At 43.3% G+C, this 18,041-nt stretch overlaps 1 protein-coding gene across 1 annotated transcript in view; it reads left to right on the top strand.

Moving 5' to 3' along the window:
* The window catches only part of cnn3a (calponin 3, acidic a), a 72,315-nt gene extending 55,346 nt beyond the window's left edge, over nt 1-16,969 (top strand). Inside the window, exons 3-7 of the mRNA XM_078218823.1 lie at nt 255-321; nt 3,640-3,777; nt 12,360-12,476; nt 13,579-13,725; nt 15,447-16,969. Of these exons, the coding sequence (XP_078074949.1) occupies nt 255-321; nt 3,640-3,777; nt 12,360-12,476; nt 13,579-13,725; nt 15,447-15,788 (811 nt within the window). The 3' untranslated portion in view covers nt 15,789-16,969. The remainder of the gene's footprint in view (nt 1-254; nt 322-3,639; nt 3,778-12,359; nt 12,477-13,578; nt 13,726-15,446) is intronic.
* The last annotated feature ends 1,072 nt before the right edge of the window (nt 16,970-18,041 follow it).

The following is an 18,041-nucleotide window of genomic DNA, read 5'->3' on the forward strand; positions in this document are numbered from 1 at the left end:
TCTGAACTGACACTGTTTAAACTGATCATTTGCTTTTCTATAAAGCACCTGGTTAGCAGAATAGTTTTCCTGCAGAAAGTATCTGGGAATGTACTGAATGAACAAAGATCAATTTGAGAATGTAGCAAACTGCAGCTCATGAAGCTTAAAATACACGGCAGCTCTTTATTTAATTAAAGTTTTGGCGTCAGTGCACAATTGTTTCATTTGCATGGTCAGAAGCTGTACTAAATCCTCCTTGATCAATTTTTCAGGCTCATGAACAAGCTACAACCCAATTCAATCAAGAAAATAAATGAATCCAAATTAAACTGGCACCAGGTAAGAAACTTTTTTGGCCAGCCCATCCTGACTCATATTGGAATCTGATTCTACAGGTGATGTTCAGCTTTACAGATGAGGACACTGAACAATGTGCAAATGATTTGTAGTTTCTGAGCTACCCAGTGCTGACCTTGGCATATGTTCTCACATGCTGTTCTCCAAAGTTGGATGGCTGGGATATTCTCTGGGATATGGTTGAATAACTTGCTGATGTTTGTGGTGAACTGCCAGTTGGACAGGGTACTGGGAAGGTGCCCAGTGAACCATACACCTGTGTATATGAGTGCCAAGCTCTCTTTAGTTGATTCACTTTCAACTCCTTTCCCTGACATTCCTATTGGAATATAGCCCAGCAAATGAAAACCACAGGCTCAGGAAGCAGTTCTGTTTAATTAGGCTGGTTCAGTATCCTGTTTGGTTCTGGATGCCAGTCTAGAGCTGTCATTTGGATATGAAAAAAATATGGTTACAAATTTCTGAGCTGGGCTACCGTTCATTTGTAGCCTTACTGAGGCAATATTTGAACTGGGGTAGAGGAACAGTGCAATTTACTGCCCTGCAAGAAAATGTTTTGAAATTAAGTATGTGGACAAAGATATAGAGTTAATGACAGTGCAAAAAGAGGCCATACAGCCCATATACTAGCTCTCTGTGGAACAGTCTGGCCATGCATTCTCTATTTCACCCCCCATCCTCATGAACAGTGGTTTCAAAGAACAAAGAACAATACAGCACAGGAACAGGCCCTTCGGCCCTGCTAGCCCGCGCCGCTCCCCGGTCCAGGATTGAATCCTGAATCCAGGATCCCCGCCCAGTTTTCCAGCCTATCTACATACCAATATCCTATCCACCAAGCTGTCCCTCACAACTACGATGCTTTGTTCATTACAACCTATTAACTCACCCCCACCCCCCCATTCCAGACCATGTGATCTCCAGGGAGAGGCGAAAACCCAGAGTGAAAAACCCCAGGGCCAATATGGGGGAAAAAAAATCTGGGAAATTCCTCTCCGACCCCCTGAGGCGATCGAAACGAGTCCAGGAGATCACAATGGCCCTGATCGGAAAATGCTTCCCAACCCTAGTCATTTCCACTTCCACGAACACCATATGAATTCCCTGCCCCCGAGACAGGTTCCCAACTATCCGCAGTCTCGCTCTGTACTGGCACCAGCAAGATGATCATAGAATGAAGCCTTGAAACGAGAAACCAGGAACAATTAGCCGCTCCCTGGTCCAAACTAGACCACTCTTTTGTATCCCTCCATTCCCACTCCGTTCATATAGCTGTCTAGATAAGTCTTAAACGTTCCCAGTGTGTCCGCCTCCACCACCTTGCCCGGCAACACATTCCAGGCCCCCACGACCCTCTGTGTAAAATATGTCCTTCTGATATCTGTGTTAAACCTCCCCCCCCCCCCTTCACCTTGAACCTATGACCCCTCGTGAACGTCACCACCGACCCGGGGAAAAGCTTCCCACCGTTCACCCTATCTATGCCTTTCATAATTTTATACACCTCTATTAAGTCTCCCCTCATCCTCCGTCTTTCCAAGGAGAACAACCCCAGTTTCCCCAATCTCTCCTCATAACCAAGCCCCTCCATACCAGGCAACATCCTGGTAAACCTCCTCTGTACTCTCTCCAAAGCCTCCACGTCCTTCTGGTAGTGTGGCGACCAGAACTGGACGCAGTATTCCAAATGCGGCCGAACCAACGTTCTATACATCTGCAACATCAGACCCCAACTTTTATACTCTATGCCCCGTCCTATAAAGGCAAGCATGCCATATGCCTTCTTCACCACCTTCTCCACCTGGGACGTCACCTTCAAAGATCTGTGGACTTGCACACCCAGGTCCCTCTGCGTCTCTACACCCTTTATGGTTCTTCCATTTATCGTGTAGCTCCTCCCTACATTATTCCCACCAAAATGCATCACTTCGCATTTATCAGGATTGAACTCCATCTGCCATTTCCTTGCCCAAATTTCCAGCCTATCTATATCCTTCTGTAGCCTCTGACAATGTTCCTCACTATCTGCAAGTCGTCCGCAAACTTACTGATCACCCCAGTTACTCCTTCTTCCAGATCATTTATATAAATCACAAACAGCAGAGGTCCCAATACAGAGCCCTGCGGTACACCACTAGTCACAGGCCTCCAGCCGGAAAAAGACCCTTCCACTACCACCCTCTGTCTTCTATGACCAAGCCAGTTCTCCACCCATCTAGCCACCTCCCCCTTTATCCCATGGGATCCAACCTTTTTCACTAGCCTACCATGAGGGACTTTGTCAAACGCTTTACTAAAGTCCATATAGACAACATCCACGGCCCTTCCTTCGTCAACCATTTTGGTCACTTCTTCAAAAAACACCACCAGGTTAGTGAGGCATGACCTCCCTCTCACAAAACCATGTTGACTATCGTTAATGAGTTTATTCCTTTCTAAATGCGCATACATCCTATCTTTAAGAATCTTATCCAACAACTTCCCCACCACGGACGTCAAGCTCACCGGCCTATAATTACCCGGGTTATCCTTCCTACCCTTCTTAAATAACGGGACCACATTGGCTATCCTCCAATCCTCTGGGACCTCACCTGTGTCCAGTGACGAGACAAAGATTTGCGTCAGAGGCCCAACGATTTCACCTCTCGTCTCCCTGAGCAGCCTTGGATAGATTCCATCAGGCCTTGGGGATTTGTCAGTCTTTATATTCTCTAACAAACCTAACACTTCCTCCTTTGTAATGGAGATTTTCTCCAACGGTTCAACACTCCCCTCCGAGACACTCCGAGAAACCATGAATGGTTTCAGACCATTACCACCTGCATTTAAATAATTCTTTGCATTTCCCCCTTAATCTCTTGGCCAAAATCTAGAACTGTGACCCCCCCCCCCCCCCCCCCCCCCCAAAGTCCTCATTTCTACCTTGTCTAAACCTGTCACCTCGTATACCTCTCTCAAATTTCCCCTCAATTTTCTTTGCTCCAAGGGGAACAACTTCACCTTCTCCAATCTCACAAGGACCTTGCATCTTTCCTAAACTGTGGTGACCCGAACCAGACTTTAAGTTCTCATGTGATTTGAGTTTTCTGTGGTGCCCTCCATTGTTGAATAGCCACCTAATATTTGTAAAGAATCACCATCTAGTGAGTCAGGTGAAGGCACCTAATGATCCATACCCCAGCAAACCACTCATGCACTCAGAAGGAAGTATATGGTAGAGAATTTGACACATGAATAAAACTATCGATCTTTTAGAAATGGGCTATACATTGTTTAACAGCTTAGTTTAATTTCTTTCAGCTGGAGAATATTGGAAACTTTATTAAAGCCATCCAGTCCTATGGGATGAAGCCACATGACATTTTTGAAGCAAATGATCTTTTTGAGAATGGGAACCTGACTCAAGTACAGACAACACTTTTGGCACTTGCAAGTCTGGTAAGTGCTATCTAACCTGAGAAGTTTGTTAATGGATGCTCTTAATGCAGCCCAGATCACATGTTTCTATTGGGTATTAAACATTGTTTGACTTGGTGATGGCATTCTTGGCTCTGAATCAGAAGCTCGTGCGTTTGAGTTCCACCCCACATTTTTGTGGTGATTTGATTTTAGTGGGCATGGACTAGTGTGCAGGGCAGCAGGTGAGGTACAAAAGACTGAAACGTACAAAGCATTGCACTAATCAGAGGTCACAGAGCAGCTAAATTCAAACATGATGAAATGGTTCCATTGTAATGTTTTTATTTGTTTGAACAATGTTATTGTCTCTGGCTGGCTGAACATTCTGCAACCTCTGACCTGGCTCCCCAACCACTGCCAAACATGTAGCCAGGAAAGGTTAGAGGCCTTTTTAGGTTAGTTTTTTTCCCTTTTTATTTCCTCCCCCAGCCCAGCCCTGCAGATGGAAGACAGATGCGTAGGGCGAGAATTCAGTGAGAGGAACAAGGCTGGAAGCTGTCCACATGCTCTTTACATGAGGTGCTGGTTTAAAGAGCCTTACTTGCCGTTGAGCTTTAGTTACTGATTGCTACTCTGAGGTGTAGCTACTCAAGTGCTGTTGATTGGAGCCCTTGTGGCTGCTGGTGGTTGTTGATGGTAGGTTGGTGAAGGTAAGGGAGATCTGGGATGGGTGATGGGGATGCATAGGAAAAGAGAATGGGATGGGACGAATATGTTGGAGATGGCGTGTGATGGGGACTTGAATGCTTTTTTAATAAGAAATAGAAGTTTCACTGCAGATGTTTTGTCAGTCTCTGCTGAATTCTTAATTGGCTATGAAATGCATTTTGGAAGTGAGGATGTATTAGGCACATGAATGTACAGCTTGCCTGGTTCTGCACATAACATAGTGAGGAAGTCTTTGCACCAAGGTGATTAAAAGATCATATAACCTTGTGTTTGTAACTGATTCTCCCACATAGGTTATCATGTTTTTCATTTAGGATATTTGCTGAGATTCCAGTGGGTGACTGCTAATCTATACCTGGGCAGGATACCATAGCTGCTGATTCGAGATTTACTTTCTGCCTCTGATGTGCTTAGGTTTTGATGGGTACTATGCAGGTTCAACGATCCTGGGCAAGCATCTGTGAAGCCTTCAGAGTGTCCTAGCGCTGGCTTCCTTTGGCCACCATGAGAATGAACCCCCAACTCCAGTTCTCCATGGAAGACTTGCTTGGCTCTCCATGAAAGATTTGCTTTGGTACGAGGGATCAGGCATTCTGGCTACATGAACAGCCCAACTAAGTTGTGACCGACTCAATCTGGTATGGGTACTTGGCATGCCAGCTCTGAGCACCTCCATGTCTGGTATTTTGTGCTGCCATCTGATCTTCAGAAGCTTCTGAAGGCGGTGCAAGTGAAATTGGTTGAGCTTCTTGGCATGAAGCTAGTACACAGGCCAAGTCCCTCATGCATAGAGCAGTATGGGCAGGACTGTTGCTCTATAGACATTGGTAGGCAAACTTGCTCATCTTTGTTCCTAGACTGATGTTCGAAGTCCAACAAAGACTGCACTTGCTTTGGCACTTGTACATGTCTCTTCATCTGTCTAAACAGCTCGAGAGAGTATTCTGTTGAGATAATTGAACTGGCCCACTGCTGACAGATTTTGGTCATAGATTGAAACCTCGGGCTCAAAGTGGCGCTTTCCTGGAGCAGGAAATACATTTGTATTTACTCCAGTTTTCTTTGTATTAATTGTAAGGCTGAAGTTGCCACATGCAGTGAAGAACAAGTCCATGCTCCACTGCACGTCAAACACTGAACTGGCAGCAAGTGCAGTGATCTGCAAACTGGAAATTCAAGTATGTCCTTGGCGTCATTGGTCTTTCCCAAAGTAGTCTTGGATTGAGCAGCTTCCTTTCCATTCAGTATCTGATTTCAATGTCAGGATTGTCGTCATGGAAGGCATCTGAGGGCATGGCAGCGTAAACATCTGAAATTAGATGGCACTAATGTGCAGCCCTGTTAAACTCACAAATGAGTCAAAATGCTCCATCCAGGGTGTACACAAGCATTTATTAATGAAACTATTGAACCATTGCGATGAATTTCCCAGGGCAGCTGATTTTTTCCATTGTCTTTCAAAAGCCCTCACTGCTGATTTGTGTCAAAAGTCCTTGGCCTGGTCAACAAATGTAGCGTAGTGTTCCATGTTCTTTCGGTTTATGGCATTTTCTCCTGGATCTGTCTAACTGCACTGACTCTCTGGCGGCAGATTCAGGTCAAGATGTTGCACTAGAAGTTCAGAAGGTTTCTGGCATAGTGGCCAAGATTTTGTTGGCATTGGGAGAGGTGTGAGATTCCTCTGTTGCAAGATTAGTGTGCTTCCTTTTGTTTGTACAGGTGTACAGTAGAGGCATCTTTGTATTATGGGATGGTTATTTGCTCCCACATTGAAAAGTGTGAGTTTTGTGACTAGACATTGACCTTCATAGACCTCAGCTGGGCTAGCATAAGTTCCTGGAGCTTTGCTGCCAGACAGAGGTTTGATTGCATTCATCATTTTTAACAGTGTGGGCGGGTCATCAATGGAGCAATTGGCAGCCTGTTGATGGCTTCTTTGATGGATGAAAGCCGATTTCAGGATGTGGTTAAAAGTTCTCTGCCCATTTATTCTAGAATTTGGGCTTCCTCTGTGAGTGGTCTCGGCCTTCTGGCACCGTGGCACCATCCAGGAAGCAGCAGCCCACTTGGCATCCCATTCAATTCTCAAAACCTTCACTGCCTCTACCACCACTGCACAGATAGCAACAGTGTATGCTATATACAAGATGCACTGTAGCAACTCATTAAGCTGCCTTCAACAGCACCTTCTGAACTCGCAACCTCTACCACTTGCAAGGACAAGTGCAGCAAATACCTGAGAACGCCACGTGAAAGTTCCCCTCCAAGCCACACACCATCCTCACTTAGGAACTATATTACTGTTCTTTTACTGTTGCTCAGCCAAAATCTTGCAACTTCCTTTTCTATTAGCACTGTTGGTGTACCTATACCACATGGACTGCAGTTGTTCAAGAATACCGCTCTATCTTAAGGACAACCTAGGGATGGGCAATAAATCTTGGCTTTCCCAGTGATTCTTGCATCCCATGAAAAGCATTACACAATTAAGATGCACTGATGTTGACCGTTGCAGGTCTTTTCTCACTACTGTTGTATGTCAACCACTACACACATTGCCTTTCATTCTTTTGAGTGCTTCCCAGTTGGATGTGGATTTTGGAAATTGCTGTAGCATTACCTTCTAATTTCCCATTGCCCACTTAAAGGCTGGTGACACTATGAAAATGTTTTAATACCTGTGGCCAGTAATCCTTTCTTTTAACTCTTTAGCACTGCTGAAACTCAATGTTATGCGGCATTAATTTAACAAAAGTTTATTCAAGAGCTATGGAGGCTCCATCTCGGAATGCTGTTGAATTTGGCCCAGAATGCTAGGGTTTTCACCATCTGACGACATTCCTCATGTTCTAAATTAATCTTGTATTATTTTGGAATGCCCATTCCTTACGTATACGACCACTACCCTCTGTCTCCTATACGCCATAGGAGACAGAGGGTAGTGGTCGAAGGGTCTTTTTCCGGCTGGAGGTCTGTGACCAGTGGTGTTCCGCAGGGCTCTGTACTGGGACCTCTGCTATTTGTGATATATATAAATGATTTGGAAGAAGGTGTAACTGGTGTAATCAGCAAGTTTGCGGATGACACGAAGCTGGCTGGAATTGCGGATAGCGAAGAGCATTGTCAGGCAATACAGCAGGATATAGATAGGCTGGAAAATTGGGCGCAGAGGTGGCAGATGGAATTTAATCCGGATAAATGCGAAGTGATGCATTTTGGAAGAAATAATGTAGGGAGGAGTTATACAATAAATTGCAGAGTCATCAGGAGTATAGAAACACAGAGGGACCTAGGTGTGCAAGTCCACAAATCCTTGAAGGTGGCAACACAGGTGGAGAAGGTGGTGAAGAAGGCATATGGTATGCTTGCCTTTATAGGACGGGGTATAGAGTATAAAAGCTGGAGTCTGATGATGCAGCTGTATAGAACGCTGGTTAGGCCACATTTGGAGTACTGCGTCCAGTTCTGGTCGCCGCACTACCAGAAGGACGTGGAGGCATTGGAGAGAGTGCAGAGAAGGTTTACCAGGATGTTGCCTGGTATGGAGGGTCTTAGCTATGAGGAGAGATTGGGTAGACTGGGGTTGTTCTCCTTGGAAAGACGGAGAATGAGGGGAGATCTAATAGAGGTATACAAGATTATGAAGGGTATAGATAGGGTGAACAGTGGGAAGCTTTTTCCCAGGTCGGAGGTGACGATCACGAGGGGTCACGGGCTCAAGCTGAGAGGGGCGAAGTATAACTCAGACATCAGAGGGACGTTTTTTACACAGAGGGTGGTGGGGGCCTGGAATGCGCTGCCAAGTAGGGTGGTGGAGGCAGGCACGCTGACATCGTTTAAGACTTACCTGGATAGTCACATAAGCAGCCTGGGAATGGAGGGATACAAACGATTGGTCTAGTTGGACCAAGGAGCGGCACAGGCTTGGAGGGCCGAAGGGCCTGTTTCCTGTGCTGTACTGTTTTTTGTTCTTTGTATGGATGGGTGTTCACAGTAGTCCACCTGATTTCTGTTTGCTGCTTTCTCTCTTCCACTTCCTTGCCTATTTTGTATTTTCCTGCATTGTTATTTCTGCACTGGTAATACTTGAATATGGCAGCAGCAAAATCAAAAATTGCTCATCTTCAGTTGGATCAAAATCTGATCCTCTTGTGGGTGCTTGCCGTTATCCTCTGCCTTATACACTTCTCTTTGCTTGCCCCTTCCCTTCACTATCACATTTCAGTCTTCCCCGCTTAAATGGCAGTGGTTTTGCTTTGCATTTATTTGCTTTTAATTTTCCTCTCCTTTTCTTTGTACTGTGGTATTTTATTGAAGGCGTTCCTATCTATTTTGAGTTGCTAATTCTTTTAAGCATTTTGTTGCTCAATTCTGTCTTTGACTATTTGTAGGGAAAGATGTACCAAACTCCGCTTGCATTTGAATGAAGTTACAAATTGAATGAACAGAGGATCAGATGTGGATGGACAGTCGCTGCTCTTAAGAAATGCTTTAAACTGTACTTTTAATTATGAATGTATAACTGTGCTGCATTCAGTCAACAGTAAGCCACTCGAGGCTAAATATGTGCTCCAATGTCTGAAAAATTTATAAACTTAAGATTGATCTGGCTAACAGAATGTGAGAGGTGGTGTTCCAAGGGAATTGATGCCAGGACCACTGCTGTTCACTGGTCATCTTAATGACTTAGTCTCTGAAATTGGAAATACAATTTTGCCAGTGATACCAAGTTGGGTTGTACAACGAAGGCTGAGAGGTACTGCATCCAAATACGAGAAGCCATAAATGAGTTTGCAGGATGTATGTGAGAGAGGCAAATTAGTAAATGTGAGGTTGGTCATTTGAGTAGGAAGAATAATGAGGTTACATAATCCATGGAATACAGGAGTCTTGAGTAGATGAGCAAAAATGGTAACACATTCACAAATTATTAGACGTAACAGTGCAGGTTAATGAGACCACAAACAAAGCTCTGGGCTTCATTTCTAGTCATGATGTGGAGATGCCGGCGTTGGACCGGGGTGAACACAGTAAGAAGTCTAACAACACCAGGTTAAAGTCCAACAGGCTTATAAACCTGTTGGACTTTAACCTGGTGTTAGACTTCATTTCTAGAACAGAATTAACCTCTGCACATTTTACTTTAAACTTGTGTAGTGTCGTGGACCACATCCAAGCACTGTTATCAACTGTGGCTGTCTCTCAATTGGAGGATGAGCATTTAATTGTGGTTGCAAGTTTCTGCTATGGGTCTTTGCGTGACTGAACAGGCTGATTCTTGACCTGAAGACTAGGTACACGAGTCAGACGACCCATGAGACAGTGAGATCTACCTCATAATTTTAAAGCATTTGGATCGAAGCAGGATGTAGCCTGATGGAAAGTTGATGCCATTTTAAATGGTGGAAAGCTGCTGCTGTGCATCACGGAAAGCTTCAGAGTGCCTTTTGTCATGGTGTGTAGTTGTGATGACAGATTATGGTTGGGGGGGGTGTGGTGTGGGTGCGGCGGTGGGAATTGTGCTCCCTTTTTAAAAATGGATGCAGTAGACTTTAAAGTGGCTGCCAAGAGTCACCTGATTTTACAACTGGATTGTTTCCCCATTTCCAGAAGGTTCTGAATGGATTGCAAGTGGACATACCCAGACATGAAAATGCATTTGAAATACAATGGACCATAACTTCTGGGCTCCCCAGTGATCTGAAAAAACAATTTAAATCCCGAACTTCGGATTATTCTGCCTGGGTTACACCAATAGCTACTCAGAAAAAGTTACAAGAAAAAATTGTAACTTCCACATCAATATTTTAAACACCCAGACCAATCCCCACACAGGACTCTTTTTCACCCCCCTTTTGACCTGGCTGGATACTTCTAGTTTCTCCCTGACCTGTCATTTTTCAATCTGACTGGTTCCTCTCCTGACATTGGAATCACTGCCAACCCTGGCATTGAAGTCCCCCAGATGGATGATCATCTTTTGGGGTGGTAATCAGAACATCTCCATGGCCAGAATAGCATTTTTCCATAACCCTTTCATTTGGAATCCAGAGTTAGGGCAGAAGTGACAGTGGCATAATGCCTACAGCTGAACTGTAGGTGAAATGTCATGAGTCTTTATATGTGGAGTTCTGGCAGTGCATCCAAGATCCTATGGCAAAAATCAACTCTTGTGGGGCACTAAGGTTATCAGCTTTTCCCTTCCAGTAGAAGGTTTGCCACTTTGCTTGTTCCAAAAAGCTTTGAGGGCAGCAATTTCAAGTGATGTGATTGCTCTTGAGATTAGCCATGAATGTTCTAACATTCTAAGTTGCAAAATTTAAATTTTCTTTCTTTGGCCACAAAGATGCTGATCCCTCGGTGTGGTTCCCCTACCAGGAAGTGGGACAGCCTATTTTTAGGAAATTTATTTTGTCTCGTCTCCTCATTTGGGGTGAGTAGAGGGTATCCTGAATGGACTGCTCAGTCACTGCTGCTGGCCAGAGACACCCCTGTCACAACATGTGTCCAACCACCTTCCTGTGTCTGTTGTCTGTGTGGAGTTTCTTGACCAGGGGGACAGGTACACTGTCCCCGTCACCAATTCCTCCATCGCCCCAGGACTTGGCAAATGGAAGCTGGTAGAAGTTTTGTGTGAAATTGTTCAATGTGGGGACCTTGGGGCTCCGCCATTGTCCACACGATCTTGACTGTTGGTGGTCAGATGTGTCAGATCATGACAGTCGGATCCACCTTTACCAAGAAACCACCTCTTGTCTTCACAGCCAGTGAGGCACATAGTCTTTTGCTTATTCAGCCGTTGAGGACTTTTTGGACTGCATTTTGTTTAGCACCTTTACCCCAACCATGCTTCCATGGGCAAGGAGCTCCCAATGGCATCGTTTAAGGGATCAGAGTGCCCAAGCCTCTCCACCACATTACAAAAGCGATCCACGCTAGCACGGTGTACAGTTCTGGTCTCTATATTACAAAAAGAATATGGAGGCACTGCAGAAGGAGCAAACAAGGCTTACAAGGATGATGCCAAAAAAAAGGTTATACTATTTGGAAATGGCTGACCAGGCTGCGGCTTTTCTGCAGAAAAAGATGAGGCTGAGGAGTGACCTAACAAAGGCCTTTAAATTCTAAAGCTGTTCAGTAGGGTGGACGTAGATATTTCCAGATGGGGAAGAGTCTGCTTATGAATTATAAATACAAAGTAGATCTCAATCATTCTAATAGGGAATTCGGGAGAAATTTCTTTACCAGAGAATGGTTAAAATATGGTACCGCATGAGGACTAGTGAAGGTGAATAGCATTAAAGGACAAGTTAGATAAGTACATAGTGCAGAAAGGAAGACAAGGTCAGTAGATCAAGTAAATGAAATAGGATCAGAGGGAGGATTTAGTGACACACAAATTATGGATCAGGTGGACTGAATGACCTGTTTGCTATAAATTCCATGCAAGATAAGGGAGGCAGCTAAACAACAAATAAAAGGAAATGTTTAAAATTTTATGCCACGAAATTCCCACTTTTATGGTTGTAGTTTTCCTTTGCAAAGGCAACAATATTGTTCCTTTGGTGCTGAAAATTGAAGAATGTAGTAAGGTGGTAGAGAACACTGGGGGGGGAACAAAAAAAGTTTGGTTTGTGTACTAGGGGTATTTCTGATTCATTGCTGAAGTTAACTTGCAGATTCTGAAACAGTTCCTTGGTGACTTACTGCTTTGCAGAGTTGCAGTTTGTCTCTCTTCCTGCTTTTATTTGGTCTCCATGTTCCATGTGCAGTTTTGCTGTAATTAAGTTGCTCTTCTATAATTGCTCCAGAGGTAATGCTGCCTGAGCCGTTGATTTTCTACGGTTAGTGGTTTGCATTTGATGTCGCTAAACTTGATTTCTTTTGAACAGGCTAAAACTAAAGGCTTTCACACAAGAATGGATATTGGCGTTAAATATGCAGATAAACAAGAAAGACACTTCAAGGAGGAAAAACTGAAGGCTGGACAAAGTGTAATTGGGCTTCAGGTAGCCATGACTTATTTTTCAAGATATTTTTCAATTGGCGAGGTATTTCTCTCTTCCCAACACTAATTATTGGCTGGAAACCGAGGCCATTTAAAAAATGTTGGGGGGGAAGCGGTGTCTAAATAGTCAGCTTCTTTGTACCCATAAAGTGTCCTGACATTAGGCAGGAGGATAGCAGCTGCAGTCAAAACCCCCCCATTCAATCTCCATGCTGCCCTCACTTGCCTTTTGGCCTTGAGCCCATGGTGACTTGGGCTGATTGATGCACTGCCACTAACTACTTGTGCTGGCGGCAATGATGAGCTACTGGCAGCTCTCACTGGGTGAGACTAATGCCACTAAAGATCTTTTTTTGGGGGGGAAGACCTGCTGATGGCCACTTGAAGGGTGCTTGATTCCATCAGGTCTCTTCCCCACCCACAGTTCTGACTAGTGTGAGGTCTGCATTTGGCCTGATTAAATCCCAGCCAATTGTTTTCTGAAATACTACTAGCCCGATTTAAGAACATAAGAAATAGGAGCAGGAGTAGGCCATCTAGCCCCTCTAGCCTGCCCCGCCATTCAATAAGATCATGGCTGATCTGAAGTGGATCAGTTCCACTTACCCGCCTGATCCCCATAACCCCTAATTCCCTTACTGATCAGGAATCCATCTATCCGTGATTTAAACATATTCAACGAGGTAGCCTCCTCCACTTCAGTGGGCAGAGAATTCCAGAGATTCACCACCCTCTGAGAGAAGACGTTCCTCCTCAACTCTGTCCTAAACTGACCCCCCCCCCCTTTATTTTGAGGCTGTGCCCTCTAGTTCTAACTTCCTTTCTAAGTGGAAAGAATCTCTCTACCTCTACCCTATCCAGCCCCTTCATTATCTTATAGGTCTCTACAAGATCCTCCCCTCAGCCTTCTAAATTCCAACGAATACAAACCCAATCTGCTCAGTCTCTCCTCATAATCAACGCCCCTCATCTCTGGTATCAACCTGGTGAATGCTGTCTGAATTCAACTGGGCTATTGATGGTACACTTGTATTGGAACACACATCCTTAGTTTCCTTAGTTTGCCCTTGATGCCACCATAAAGGAAATGTATTTAATTTCAGATGGGGACCAACAAGTGTGCCAGCCAAGCAGGTATGACTGCCTATGGGACCAGAAGACACCTTTATGATCCGAAGACTCATACCGAGAAACCTTATGATCAAACAACCATAAGTCTCCAGATGGGAACAAACAAAGGTGCCAGTCAGGTAAGCAATCCAGTATGTGTGTGTGTATGGTTTAATAAATTACAATTAGAGCTGAGATGGTATCTTTTTCTCAGCCGAAAACCATGTAAGGGTTGAAATAACTCCTCCAAGGCTGGTGTCCCTTCACCAAATTTAGATTTATTTACATAGTAAGCAACATTCAGACAGGCAGTTCCTCATACAGCGTATGAATCTGGAGTGCCAGTAGCCCTGACACTCCACATAATGTCGCCATGCGGGGATCCCTGATTGGACAAGTCATTGCTGCCTTTAATCTGGGAGCTCATAATCCCAAGTGGTCCACATTATGGGCCTCATTAAAGTCATTACTAGAGTAACTAATTTTCAGTGGTATAGCTCATGCACCTCCCTTTGTTACAAACTTTCAATAATCTGTTCAATTACTGTACATAATCAACTGCCTATTAATTCCACACTCAGATCTTTGTTCCCCTGCATTCCTCCATGATAAATTATGTCATTGACTTTAGAGGCTGAGTAGGAGCCTTTCATGGCAGACCTGGCTCTGTTAGTGTAATAAACTGCTGACTTTAACTCCTAATGGCCCCAGAGACTTCTCCACTCGCCACCCGAATGAGCAAATAGGAACTTGCACACAATATGGCAAATAGCCGATTTTACATGCCTTGCTTTGCTTACTGGCTCTTGAATTTGCAGTCTAATTTTAAACAGTTCAGGTCAGTGGAGCAGAGCACATCTGGACTGTGTGAGCAGATGGTTACTTCCTGCATGGTCAGTAGGGCTGTCCACAGCACCCCCACTTCACCCATTGTCCTGATTACAGTTAATTTGAGAGTCGTTGAAAGCCTTCGGAGAAATTGAGACTTGAGCAGTAAGGCATCTAAAGATGACAAGGTCTGTTGCAAAATCAAATATTTCAATATCCTGGCATTTTGCTATGTTGGCGTTCTATTAAGCAGAAAGCTATATTTTAAGAATGAAATCTCATGCAAAATGATCCATTATGGTCAACACCCCCCTCCAAAAATGGGATTAAACTTCAGTTTGCCATTTTAGCTGAGATAACTGGAAGTACAAGCCATGCAGTATAACAGTTACATTAGAAATGTAATGTCCCAGAGAATGGTATGAATTGGGAATTCTGTAGAGATTTTTTTTCAAACATGCAGAAACAAATGCAGTTTCTTTTATTACTGTGAGGAGCCAACCTGGGTATTTACTAAAAACTGATACTGAAGGGACCTGACGTCTCCCTGAAACAGTTGGTTAGTCTTTATGGCCTGATCGTTCTCCAGCTGGCAAGCGATTGAACATCTATACCTGTGTGATGGTCGGTGTATCCCGGGTGGCTGATGGTGCTGCTTAGGATGTTCCCATTGGGGCCTCCAGTTGAATCCTTAGATTTTAATGAACGTGTAATACTTGTGTTGTACTCAGTCAATTGTGTGGATTACTCGCATGAACTTCCAAACAATGGCTCATGTTCATTATCATGTCAATGGATTTAAAAAAAATTAAGCTACCTATGAAGAGTAGTGGGTGGTGGCAGACCACCTTTGAACCAAAATTTGGGATATTTAGTAAAAGGATGTTATATTTTAGGTATTAGCATTCACCTTTTTTATATTTTTCACCATAATGTTAGGCACAATTCCAAACTGTAAAACTATCAACTATTTCACACCTGTGTTAAAACCATGTCTGCATGCATCATTCTATCCCTTCCTGCCCCCCTCTAGGCTGGTATGACTGCCCCAGGTACCAGAAGACACATCTACGATCAAAAAGTGTCGACGGAGAAATGTGACACTTCCACAATATCGCTGCAGATGGGCACTAATAAAGGGGCCTCTCAAACAGGCATGACTGTTTATGGTCTTGGAAGACAGGTGTACGATTCTAAATATTGTGCCACCCCAACTGAGCCTATAATCCACAATGGAAGCCAGGGAACAAATGGTTCAGAATACAGTGATGGAGATTACCAAGGTGATTACCCTGACGACTATCCCCTAGAGTATCAGGATGAGTACCAAGGAGATTACCGTGGTGAATATTCCGATCACGGTGTTGATTATTAATGAGCAGTATTATGACCCAATGCGCCTTTGTGAACTAGCTAGACAGCTTTGGTTTTGCTACAGTCTTCCATGAATTTAAAGGTCCAAAAGATTGGATTGCTGCCTTTTCCGTGCACAGCTAATCCATAAAATCAGTATTTTGCTGTCTTGCTTTTCTATTCTTTATTGCCACTTGCTGGTAGCAGTAATTATCATTTTTAAGTACTGGAGATGATTCTGTTTCACTTTGAGTTGAAGGAACAAAAACCTAAAATCAACATTTAGAAATCATACCTGGCAACCTTCCACTATTAAAATTAGTTGTTTTGACTTTTAACTGCCTTCTTGCACAGCATGTTTGATTGGATTTTGGGAGGCTGCCAGAAATATTGCTAAAATAGGACTTGGTATTTTCCTTTAAACAAACACAATGCATGTCTGCTGCACCATTTGCTGTCAGCTATGATGTAGTGACAGATGTTAACAGCTGAAACAGTGTAAAATGTGCATCTACAGCTAGCCAGTTGTCATATCCTTTAGTCTTATGATTTTTGTTCTAACTTTTGTATGGGACCAATGCCTTTTCAAATGCACAAAACTTGGTGAACACAAAACTATGAAGAATATTTTACTCATGGATAATGGCTCTTTTACGGTTGAGAAGTGAAATGGCCCATGAAAGCTGCAAGTAAGAAACGGGGCAGTTCCACACCAGTGTGTTCTGGAACCCAAAGCTAAAATACTGGGGCGCAAATCTTAAAATAGTTAACCATGCCTTAAACCGTTACATCCTGAACTGTTGAACAAAACAATTAGTTAGTTATGCAATATGTAGGGTAGGGTAATAAGTTTAAAACGATACACCTTGATATAATGCGTTGTTTAGAACCATTGGGATGTTGCATGTGTGAAGAGGCAAAAACTTGATTGAAAACTGAAATCATTCTTTTCATTAACCAAATGAAGTGACTGAAACAATTGAGCAAATATCTGTACTAAAAAGGGACTTTACGAAATGCAGTGCTTTTTTTCCATTTTTGCTCTAGATTAAATGTATTTTACTTATGTGCCATATTTTATCCATGTAGGAATTCTCTCCTCACTTTTTTGTATTTATTGCCATTTTCTTTGGCATAAATGTCTTTGTGTATGGTTCATTTTTGTGAATAAAAATTACTATAGAGACAACTTGTCCACATAGCAATAATCGTCTATGCCTTTTTTTTTGTCAAGTCTCTGTTAGTGCTGGGTAGCATAAGCTTAGATTTGATTAACTCAAAAGTGAATGATCTGTTTCTGTACAAATTCCAGTTTGCTTTCAGTATAGCTGATCCATACAATGCTCCTGTTATAAGAGAAGTGTAAACCAACCTGCCATTAAAACATAATCAAGATTGATTTTTGCAGTAATTGCTAAGTCACAGTTACTGATTTGATTGCTGAAGTGAATCTTTAAATTCACCCTGCAATCACATCCTGAAGAACCAGAATAACTAATCAGATGGAGTGGAAATCTGCTCTCAAACAGGGCACTGTTTGAGAGCCGATTTCCACTCCATCTGACGAAGGAGCAGCACTCTGAAAGCTAGTGGCGTTTGCTACCAAATAAACCTGTTGGACTTTAACCTGGTGTTGTTAGACTCCTTACTGTGTTTACCCCAGTCCAACGCCGGCATTTCCACATCAAGATTTTTTCCCCAGCTGGTCATACTAACTGAAGCTGTGACTGGCTGCAATCTGAATGCAGTCACTGGTCTGAAACTACAATGTGGATATAACCTTACTGAGAGCTAAGTATTTTTGTAAGCTAATTGACAATCTTTTGTTCCTCGACGATTTGAATAAAGTATCGCCATTTCTACAGCAGCTATTTGGTGCTCAGCTGGTGTAGTGACGTGCTACAGTATTTAATGTTATTACTAGAGTGCCTGTTTATCTACAAACATAGATGGAACAGAACTAAACTGATGATCTTTGCCAAAAGTACCTGTTATTTTAACACATTCACGTTTTTATCACTGTCATCATGCATCCTTGAACTTGCATCCAACTACCTTTTAAGATGTCCAGAGTACTCTGTGCAATATTACACTGCATGCAGTAGAAGAAGATTGCGGCTTCAGAGAGCATACTAATGTAGATTCAATGGATTGCTGTCTGGGGTGAGGGAATACAGATATGAAGAATAGCTTGGCTCTTTTTGTTGGAATAACATCCAAGATTATGGAATGATTGAATGTTTGACCGAGCCAAACTTTTTCAGAAGTTGGGTCA

Source organism: Mustelus asterias, chromosome 8 (genome assembly GCF_964213995.1).
Source record: "Mustelus asterias chromosome 8, sMusAst1.hap1.1, whole genome shotgun sequence".
Lineage (NCBI taxonomy): Eukaryota > Metazoa > Chordata > Chondrichthyes > Carcharhiniformes > Triakidae > Mustelus > Mustelus asterias.